General features: G+C 34.7%; 2 protein-coding genes across 5 annotated transcripts; one reads left to right on the top strand and one right to left on the bottom strand.

Annotated features, from left to right (window-relative positions):
* Nucleotides 1-103: 103 nt before the first annotated feature.
* AsnRS-m (Asparaginyl-tRNA synthetase, mitochondrial) lies at nucleotides 104-1930 on the bottom strand. 2 transcript variants are annotated; one of them, XM_053760696.1, is made up of 3 exons: nucleotides 1696-1928; nucleotides 600-1613; nucleotides 104-379 (listed from the first exon to the last, which is right to left on the bottom strand). In XM_053760696.1, the coding sequence occupies exons 1-3, from the start codon at nucleotides 1813-1815 to the stop codon at nucleotides 122-124; spliced, it is 1392 nt and encodes a 463-aa protein (XP_053616671.1). In that variant the 5' UTR covers nucleotides 1816-1928; the 3' UTR covers nucleotides 104-121. The 2 variants fall into 2 exon arrangements, 1 of the variants encoding a protein (XP_053616671.1); XR_008405692.2 differs by having other exon boundaries at nucleotides 241-379; nucleotides 529-1613; nucleotides 1696-1930.
* Nucleotides 1931-2201: 271 nt separating this feature from the next.
* On the top strand, nucleotides 2202-10339 carry Kr-h2 (Kruppel homolog 2). Of its 3 annotated transcripts, none has more exons than XM_053760698.1 (7): nucleotides 2202-2355; nucleotides 3855-4018; nucleotides 5196-5380; nucleotides 6535-6602; nucleotides 8433-8566; nucleotides 8817-9038; nucleotides 9250-10339. In XM_053760698.1, the coding sequence occupies exons 2-7, from the start codon at nucleotides 3858-3860 to the stop codon at nucleotides 9251-9253; spliced, it is 774 nt and encodes a 257-aa protein (XP_053616673.1). In that variant the 5' UTR covers nucleotides 2202-2355; nucleotides 3855-3857; the 3' UTR covers nucleotides 9254-10339. The 3 variants fall into 3 exon arrangements, with proteins under 3 accessions (XP_053616673.1, XP_053616674.1, XP_053616672.1); XM_053760699.2 differs by lacking the exon at nucleotides 2202-2355 and adding an exon at nucleotides 2510-2665; XM_053760697.1 differs by lacking the exon at nucleotides 2202-2355 and adding an exon at nucleotides 3014-3177.
* Nucleotides 10340-10691: the final 352 nt, after the last annotated feature.

The following is a 10691-nucleotide window of genomic DNA, read 5'->3' as shown; positions in this document are numbered from 1 at the left end:
AACTAACAAATTAACGAATACTAGTCAAAATAATGAATAGGTAATAATTTGTTTTTAAATTAAATTATAATTATAAATTACATAGAACAAAAGAAAACAAATGTAAATCTATAAATATTTATTACATACTACAGTTGTGTGGCCATCTTGGAAATGGCAAAGTGTCCTTTATGTTCGCAACTCTACACATGGTCTGCAGCAACCGCTCCAACCCCAGGCCATATCCACCTGTGGGTATGTTCCCGAACTTTCGCAGCTCCAAGTACCAGTTGAGTTTATCAGAGGGCAGTTTATCTTTCAACTTGCCATAGCTGTCTTCCCTGAGACTGCCTCCCACGATTTCACCAGTTATCGGAGCGAGCAGGTCCAATGCGTCTACCTGTAATAATATAGAAATTATAATAATAAAACAAAAATATAAAATTGTTGGTTCGTTTCCTAAATGCAGTATTGCCTAGCCTTCTTTCGACTTCCTAAAATCATTTCAAGCTTTATCAATCAAGGGCATACAGATTCAGAGATATCAACCTGGCTTTCTACTGAGTATTACAGCTGATTTCCAAAGCTGCGTTTAGTGGTTTTTATAATAATAGTTGTACCTTGCCATTATCATCTTGACACTCTTTCATATAAAAGCTCTTGAGCTCTTTCGGCCATTTTACAATAAAAACTGGTACTCCGCCGCAGTACTCTACAAGAGCCAATTCCTGTTCTTTATTTAAACCTTCCTCAGTTGATGCTATCTTTTTCTTTTCTAAAATGGCTTTTGCTTCTTCATAAGATAGAGTAATGAAACTTTTATTCAACCAACTTGGTGCATTACCATTTTCTTTATCAATCAAACACAAATCTGCCTCATTTGTATTCCTAGTCTCCACATAAACATATTTCAATAGATCTTCAATATTCTCTTGGAGTAACTGTAAATCATCACAAAATGCCAATTCCGCTTCTAACATATAAAACTCAGATAAATGTAAGCGTGATCTATTATTTTCTGCCCGAAATGTCGGGCCTAGTGTGTAAACATTCCCCATTCCTCTGCATATAGCCTCTAAATGCAACTGGCCAGATACGGTTAAATAGGTCTTTGAGCCAAAATATACTGTGTCCTTATCTCTCCCCTCTTGCATCATTGCTTTCACTGTCTCCTCAGAATCTGGCTGTATCTTGAATACTTCACCAGCCCCTTCACAGTCATTTGATGTAAGGATAGGTGTGTTCACATTTAAATATTTGTGAGTTGTGTAAAAGTCATGTATGTGTTTAGTTACAGTGTTACGCACTCTAAGTATAGAAGAGATATAATTCGTTCTAGAACGTAAATGTGTGTATTGACGGATGTACTCTGGAGGATGAGTTGTTCTAGGGTTAAATGGATATCCGTCTAACACAACACATGCTCCAAGTACTGTAACATTCTCGGCAACTAATTCTAACTGCCCTCTAGGGCTCTTGGATAGTTTTCCCGTAATATGCACTGAACTGCCGAAAGATAAACAGTCGGTCTTCAAACTTTTTGGAATTAAAATTTGTAATCGTTGAGCACAAGAGCCATCGCTAACATCAGCAAATATAAATTCTTTTTGCACACGTAGATTTTTCACCCAGCCCTGTAAGTATTAAGTTATATTAAGTGAAATCTAGATTAATAAATCCATAAGAAAAATGATAAAATAATAAGCGTGTTTTAACCTTTACTTCAGTTGAATCGCCAACATTAGCTTTTTCCAATACAGAAGCTATTACACTGTACTTTTTACAATGAGGACTTTGGAGATATCTAATTTTACTAATAACTTTCGTAGGCCACATTTTATTTTATTGCATATTTATAATATTTTATTAGAATTAGAATAAATTATAAAACCATTTTGTTAGGTTAGATTATTTATTAATTAGATAACCGAACTGACACTGACATTGACTGCCACTTTATATTGACAGCTGGCTAGCTGGCTAACTGAAAAAAACGTTCCATTTTTAACTCTTATCAAATATTTTTATATCTGTGCATTGTACACGATTACTTGATAAAGATACTATATACTTAGGGATGCCAAAATATATCATCAATGTCAATAGTTGACCTCGAAATTCATAAAACTTTACAATATCTATATTGTACAATATAACTGTTATTAATTATTCTCTTTTATTCTAGCAACACCGAACGTTACCGTCACCAGATTCCTGGCAACACAACTATGTTCACTGTCAAAATCTGTCATTTGGCAAATCATGCGTGTTGGTATTTGATCGTACATAGGTACCTACTATTCGTACACTGGACGTTTAAATATTAATAATTAGCTGTATTATATATATTTTTGTGCGTTCATTCTGTAAATTTATGTAAGTATTGACTTATTCTCTTTGTATTCACTCAAAACTTTTGTAGTCGATGTTATTTTGGAAGTGTCACTTCGATCACTCATCTAATATTGCTCTCTGGATAAATAATTGCTCAGAGAACAGGTTTTCTCGTAATAGGTAGGTCCTTGGTTGTCATTTATGTTAATAGTTACGTGTGAAGGTTTCATTGAAGGCTCAATAAATTTTGACGCGTAATGCTTTGGTTAAAATTTCATTGATGGCCCACTGGACTACTTTTTACTGTAATCACACTTTCTCTATCGTTCATAAAGTATTTTGCGTGTAAACGGTATGTGTAACAGTTATTTTACTTTTTAATGTACTTGCCTGCTCACTTAAAACATTTGATCAATTATTTTATCAGACACTTTTTATCTACTGATAATGTAGTTATCAAGACGAGACATACATTTGATATTTTACCTACTTATATCATTGTTCAGGATGTATATCCCTGAAAATGTACCACTAATCATAATAATTTCAAATCCATCTTAATCTCTTTTGTATGATTTAAGAGTAAATATCATAGTTTGGCTACAAATCAGCAAATTAATTACTATGTTAATTTATTGCTGAAATGTCATCATTGTTGTGATGTATGTAAGGAACTAAAATAAATCCATGTGGCTATGATAACTGTTCAATTTACAATAATATATGGCATAAAATATTTTTTATTATCATTAATTATGTAGTTTTCAAGTAACAGTTCACATTTGGATATATATTTTTGGTAAATTTGCCAATCAGTCCTCCTGCTAAGCAAAAAATATGGCTAATAACTTAGAGGAACTGAAGGTTTGTAAAACACAGTGTAAATTGTATAATCTTTTAATTGTGTAATTGTACAAATATCTAGAAAAAGATACCAAATAGGAGAAAATCTTGCTAGACCAGTATTGATAAAATTTAGCAATAGTTAATTTTATCAATACTGGTCTAGCAACTTAGCTAACTTAACTTCAAACATGGGTTACTTTTATTATTTATTAAAAAATCAACACCTAGGCATAAAGTTATTTTTTATAAAACATACAATACAATCGAGGGATTCCCCGTAAAACGTAAATGAATAGGGTTGCCAATTTGGGAGTTTTGATTCCCTATTTTTATATTAAAAAAAATAAGTTACTGCTACGTGTTGTAAGAAAGACCCCCTCCCGCCCCTGTAACGCATCTACGAGACCCCCTCCCAAATTGCGTTACATCATACTTGAAGCCCCCTTCTATCTGTAGCCGAGACCCCCTCCCAAATTGCGTTACATCATACTTGAACGCCCCCTTCTATCTGTAGCCGATTCCAGAATGTTTTTATCTTATTATTATTTCTAAAATTAGTTAAGAAGCCTGTGTGACATGTATAACAAAGCTATTTATAGTTTTTTGCAGGTTTGAGTTCTGAGTTGTTCTTAGAGTTGTTACTTGAACCCATCCAAAGTTTATGGTTAATATATATTTTGTTTCATTGTCGTCAGATAATGGCCGAGCAGGATCCACAAGCGGGAGACACGGGCCCACCCAAAGGCATCCCCGCACTGAAAGCTCATGTGATCGCAAACAAAGTGGATGTAGCACTATGGGGCATTCGGGTTCTCACAGTATTGTGCACTATAGGATATATCATACCCATTTTTAACAAGTAAGTTCTTTATTTGGATTTCCACTGGTAATAGTACCTTATGGACGATTTTAAGTTATATAAATTGTTTTATGTTTCTGTATATTCAAAAACCAGATAAAAAATTAAAAACACATACAAAAAACTTATCATAACAACAAAAAATCTTATGTGTTAGTTAGTGGCCAGTATTGATGATGTTTCTTGAACATAGTTAAAGCAGCGTTTAAAACCTGATAGTTTGTTGCTCAAAGAGTCATAGTAGGTAGTCTGTAAAATTTTAGAGTGTAGTAGACTGTAGTAGAGCAATATATATTTTTTTGTTGCATTCCATTCATTTTACGATTTGTATAAAAAATTACGTACAAAAATATGAAATAACTATGTTTTAACATCTAAAGGAGGAAGTTAAATTAACATAGAAATATGAAAAAAACTATAAACATAAATCCCTAATTAGTCTTACCAGGAAAAATGCGCAATTACACCTTTGTTTTATATATTTGTTTAAATATTAGAAAACCTTGCTATCGAGGTTACGATTACTGTTCATGTTTGTAATTAAATCCTTATCTTGTAATCTGTTCGTGTTCTCATATAAGAATTGTGGCTCATTCTTATATATTACACTTTCAGTGAAAGTGTCTGTCTGAATCTAGGCTTTGTGGCGAATTAAACTGGGATCTTTGTGAGGATGAAACGCGCACTTTACCCTTTCTTCCTCGTTCCTCTCTCGGGTCTGCTGGAAGAGATTTCTTTACAAATAAGCAGTACCTATGTACTTTACGTACGTACTACGTACTTTTTATTTTTCTTATATAATCTGTTCGTGTATATAAATTGGTAAATAAATAAATGAAAGAGAAAATATGTATAAAAAAATTATTAAGATTATACCTTCATTTATAGAGAAACTGAATGTTACTTTTTTTATTTGTTTGTGGTCCCACAGCCTGGGCAAAAGTCAAATGTTAATTAATTATGTATATTTGTCGGCTATTTAAAAACAATTTATTTTCAGTATATTTATTTACATAATAAAACATGCGCAGTACACTCTCCACACAGATACATTTTACTATGTGGGTATTAAATACATAATAGCTATATAATAATATGCTTTCGGTACTATTGTTCTATAAAGGTTGTCCTTACAACCCGTGATTCGAGAAGAAGAATGATATCTGTTCCTCCGCAGTCCAGTGTCAGCGTTCTACAAGGCGCTACTGGCGAACGCGGCGACCTCAGCCCTGCGCCTGCACCAGCGGATCCCGGCGCGAGAGATCTCCGTCTCCCGGGAGTTCCTCACGAGGTTCTTCCTCGAGGACAGCGCGCACTACCTCTTCTATTCGCTCATATTCATGAACGTTGCGCCCAACTTGTGTATCCTTTTCTTTATTAATTGACTACAGTAATGCTTTTCGTGCATGGGATTCGAATAGTTGGATAAAAGAGTGTGGTTCCGCCCTAGAATAGAACCACTACTTATCTTTCCCCGGATATCGTATGAGGCGATTAAGGGACACAGCCTTGGCAATAAATTACTTCAATAATAATATTTAAATGCACGGTGTAAAGGTTGACAAGTGGATAAGGTTGTGGACAGAAGACCAATGCCACACCAATTAATTAATGTCATGGTTATTGATTCGGTCGCTTTATCTGTTACATATTCATGTCGTCCCAGTAGTTTTTACGTAAAGTAATAATAATAAAAAAACAAAAGCAGAAATTAAATTAATTTTGAAATTAATTTAATTCAAAAATTACAGGGAAAAAGTATCTTCTAGACAACACGTAAAAATTAAGCGGAAATATGTATTTACTAGCTAGTGTCTGTGGTTCCGCATGTCCCTGTCCCGCTCTCCAACTAAGTACCAAAAGTTATGTCATTCCAATACTTTGTTGTTACGTGAAAGAAAAACAAACAGCACACTTTCACAGTTACCACATGAGAGTAATATGTATGATTGTAAATGCGTCATAACTTTTGACATATTACAACAAATTCAAATTCAAATCATTTATTCAGAAATTAGACCTTCACAGGCACTTTTTCTCGTCAATCTTTATATTTATAGTTATTTCTCACAAGCTACAAACTACTGGCATTTCGGAACGACCACTGCTGAGAAGAAATGCCGAAAGAAACTCATTTGAACAGTGTTGGTCCCTATCATGCCAGATCGGCTTACCATTATTGTTTCTTACAATGTTTTTTTTTATTTCTAATAATATATAAAAGTACATAATGTACATAGTCAAAAGGTATATCAAAATAGGTTATGATTGTGATCCGAGTGCTGATTATAATATATATATATCGATGTGAAACACAAGAAATAAAAATTTATTTCATAGACTATTAGTTCCGCCTTCACGCAGCTATTAGCATTATTACAAGTGTAGATTTAAAATTACCAGCTAATTATCTGTTTACAATGAACGCGCACAAATGTATTTCTACTTCAATTGACTGCAAGGTTAATATGTATCCATCAAATTGATTTGACATCCTTGACTTACCTATTCCTCAGTGATTTTGACTCCAATATTCTTGTTCGCTCTTCTACATGCTGCGTCCTACTCGCTCACCATACTTGATGTAAGTATTTTATACAATAATTATATTGCCAATCAATCATATGTATTTGATTGACTTACCAATGCTATTAGTTTTTCTTACGAAACCATGTAAAGGGATTCTAACAGGAAAAAAAGTTTCGAATAGAATGTTGTCTGGTTTGATAAAAATCTGGAACAATATTACGGCATGATCTATATCGATTATGAATGCATTATTATTATTGATTAGAAATATCGATTGTCGAGATGGCTCCCTGGGGAAAGCCATTTTGTTACAGTAAATAACTGGTTTTATATTAAAAGGTATTTGCCCAGCAGTGGGTGGGATATTACTCTGTGTGGATTTGTCCTGACATATTTATTTATTTTATTTATTATTATCCTTACATTTGTAAAAACGAGACCTCTTGACGCGTCTGTGTGTACGCTATAAACTCAATAACTATCGGACGTATTTTTGTACGATTTTCACCTATAGATGTGACGTTTATTATGATTTAACCCGAGCGTAGTAAAATTCAATAAATGTCAGGACGGCCTGACCCATACGTGTCACAGGTCACGTAGGTACCCAAGTTATTGTGAGTACCTATTCGCCATATTTGAAGGTACGAACAACCAAACAAGTCTAAGCGGTGTTAACCTTGACCTTTGTAACCAAATAATTTAATTGTGTCTATTAAAATTGTTATATTCAAAATATTCAGAACCACATGTAATATTTTTTATAGTATAATTTTAATGTAATTTAAATTTTTCTTATTCTATTTGATAAGATCAGAATTCAGTCATATATAAAATATTTAGAAATTGCTTATTTGTAATGGTAAAAGTATAAAATAATACACATACAATCACACTAAGCTTGTATCGCGGATCCGATAGACACAAACACAGTAACGGGCACAGCATACCCAGAACCGCAGACAAAACTTTGTGATTATTGACTTTGAGATTATTGAATTATAAAATTGATAATGTGACTTAAAGTAAATATAAATTCAATTTTAACTTAAAGTAAATTTATTTGAAAAAGTTAATTCCAAAAGATTCCCCAGTCTGTCACGGGCAGAAAGCGGTCGTCGCGCTCATTCGAGTACTTTCACTAGGTTTTTGCATGGAGTCTGATCACGCACGATCGACTCTCGTTGGTTACCGCTATTCTAAGAAATTGCAGTTTAAATCGATAAACGTATTGTATTGCCTATTTGATAATAGAAGTGGTGCACCGCTTCAGAGATTGTATCGCGATGTAATTTACCTTATTAGACACTAGTTGTTGACCGGGGAATTTTGAGATAAAATATAATGTACCTTTCTAATGGTCAAAGAATTTTTGAAATCGGTTCGGTAGTTTCGGAGATTACCCGCCTCAAACATCACACACACAAACTCACAAACGCTTACCTCTTTATAATAATAGTATTAAAAAAAAATCCTAAGTATATCTCAAGCGTACAATCTTGCTATTATTTTTCGAAAATAAATAAATATGCAAATAAGATCTAATGTAATTACAGAATAATTAGGGCCTTTCATGTTAGTTAAACTTATTCGTCAAACTTACGTTACAAACAATTCGTCAAATTTGGTCATGTCATCACGTGATTATGTTTTAACATTTTTAACAATAGTTTAAAACAGACGCGAACACAACTTAATGACTGATTCGCGCCTGATTTTTTGCGAAGAAACTGGGCGTAAAACCCATATGCCTGTGACCGGTCCTAATTATATAAAAATGCTTCATAAAATAGGTTATACTTACATATTATAGGCAGTTATTTCTTCTTTCTAACCCTAAGTTTGACTGGGAGAGATTTTTTTGTAAAACGATGTTGTATTTCAGACGCTGGGCCAGAACTCGATGTGGGTGGCGCGGCTGCTGATCTCGCTGGTGGAGTTCCAGTCGCGCAACATCCTGCGCGCCGCCGCGCTCGCGGAGATCATACTCTTCCCGGTCGTCGTGCTCATGGCCTTGAGGTGAGCTGCCGTTCGGGGCTGTCACGTCGTAAACTAGGAACTCTTAAAAGTCTAAAGAATTGGACTGTTGCAGTTACGACCGAAAATATCTATGAAAATTAACGTTTATCTTCCCGAAAACGAAACTATTAAAAGTATTTCTTTCTTTGGTATTATCCAGAGTGAACACATCGGAAAGCGTTCACTTTTAAATTTCGTTAACACTCATTGGAAAAGCGGAGCCGGCATAAAGCTAACCTATAAATTCCAGCGGCTACTGCGGCCTACTGACGCCGTTCGTGTACTACTACTTCGTGACGTGGCGCTACGCGTCGCGCCGCAACCCGTACACGCGCAACACGTGCCGCGAGCTGCGCGCGCTGGCGGAGCGTGCGGCGGCGCGGCCCGCGCTGCCCGCGGCGCTGCGCGGCGCGCTGCTGGCTGCTGTGCGCCTCGTCTGCCGCATGGCGCCGCCGCTGGAGGAAGTGCGACAGTCAGTCTCTCTCTCTCTCTCTCTCTCTCTCACCGAACTGATATCTCTACATTTCGAATTCCGGGGATGTATTTGCATCGGTCTTCCCATTCCACTCGATCGACCTGAAAATATCTGCTTGCGAGGTTTAATTGTGTATGAAGAAGTTTAGTTATGTTGGCCTAAAAATATTAAAGATGAAAATTTAAAATAATAATTTGTTATTTTTCAGATAACGGCCGCAAAGCGACATCTGCCGGGGAGCTCGCGAGTCGCTGCAACACTGTCCAAACGGATCGCTCATTTATATCAAATTTTAAACGCGAACGCACACATTTAATACTTTTAACAACGACAAAATTTTATTCATTTACAAACGCCAAATTTTCAGTATTTATGAATACAAAAAGTATCAAGCGTGTGCGATCCAATGAAAAGATCATTATTGATAAGTGTTTTGTGACAGCAATATGAATCTTCAATTCCCCAAATATATTTTATAAATCATTATCGTGTTGTATTAAAACGAATTCTGCAATTTCCCACACTTATTCGTTCCTTCACTGCGTCGCAATTTTCTATTAAGAACAAACTTATATTGTTATCTGTACGAACTGACACAAGTTACCTTGCATTTCTTTTATTTCGGTTGTATTATACGGTATAAGAATGGTATTATACTAAGTTAAAAGTTTATTTAATATAAATGGTCCAATTTATTTTTAAGGAATAAAGATTTTAAGTTAGACTAAGCGAATCCTAAGGTATGCAAAACGAGGTCACAGTCAGCAGCATTAGGTAGTCCCACTGCAGATTTGCATAACTAATAGTCCGGTATTTACGTAAATAAACTGACAAGTATGTTTTGTACCGATTTAAATAATTACATATTAGACAAGAGGTATCTCCCTGTAGGGTTCGGGATTCTAAAGGAAAAAATGAACCCTTATTTTCTACTTTTATAAGACATCCAGCATAGACTGGTTCACGCGGTAAAATATTAACGAACTATATTTTTGAAGATCGTATTATTCAAAAATATTTTTTTGTATATTACAACTACGTCCCAAAAATGACAAATTTCAATCGGAAAGAACTACATGATCAGCAGTGGGAATTGTGCATATTATTTTAGTTGATTTCAAGGAAATTTTTGTTGTTTGTAAATCATGAAGAACATCGACATGAGTATATTTTTTAAATATGTAACAAAGTACATAGAATTCACAATGTAACGCTGACACTTTGTATTTAGTTAAATAACGATGCACTTGGTTTGGGGTGATTGTAGTCATGTTTTTTAAAATAAAATGTTGAAAATATTTTTCATTATTATTTACTATTCTCCTGTTGAGTCTACCCCAGTATGTACAGGCGACCGACTCACTTGGCATAGCCATGATTCATTTATTTAGACACAAAATGTCCAAATTTCATCATGAATGTTACTATCACTCATACATTTTTTGAATGTTTTTCGGTTAGTGGAACTTGAATTCTTATTAATCAAACTTTGAACTTTTGATTAAATTAGTGACACGATTGATCCCAATGGACGGAAACCCCTTACTGTTAACCATAACATACCAATACCAAGTGTACATACCAATGTATGGTGAATTTTGGATTTTTTTACACCAAAGCAGTACTCGTGTACTGCAATACTTAGAGCCG

The sequence above is a fragment of the Plodia interpunctella genome, chromosome 20, assembly GCF_027563975.2.
Source record: "Plodia interpunctella isolate USDA-ARS_2022_Savannah chromosome 20, ilPloInte3.2, whole genome shotgun sequence".
Lineage (NCBI taxonomy): Eukaryota > Metazoa > Arthropoda > Insecta > Lepidoptera > Pyralidae > Plodia > Plodia interpunctella.
This window is presented reverse-complemented; position numbering and strand designations above follow the sequence as displayed.

Bases quoted from the DNA above. Each gene is read 5' to 3' on its own strand.
- AsnRS-m (XM_053760696.1), bottom strand. From the start codon at position 1,815: ATGTGGCCTACGAAAGTTATTAGTAAAATTAGATATCTCCAAAGTCCT. The intron at 1,614-1,695 runs GTTAAAACACGC...TAATACTTACAG, and splicing joins GCGATTCAACTGAAGTAAAG to GGCTGGGTGAAAAATCTACG. The intron at 380-599 runs GTACAACTATTA...ATATTATTACAG, and splicing joins GTCAAGATGATAATGGCAAG to GTAGACGCATTGGACCTGCT.
- Kr-h2 (XM_053760697.1), top strand. From the start codon at position 3,151: ATGGCTAATAACTTAGAGGAACTGAAG. The intron at 3,178-3,854 runs GTTTGTAAAACA...CATTGTCGTCAG, and splicing joins ATAACTTAGAGGAACTGAAG to ATAATGGCCGAGCAGGATCC. The intron at 4,019-5,195 runs GTAAGTTCTTTA...GTTCCTCCGCAG, and splicing joins ATCATACCCATTTTTAACAA to TCCAGTGTCAGCGTTCTACA.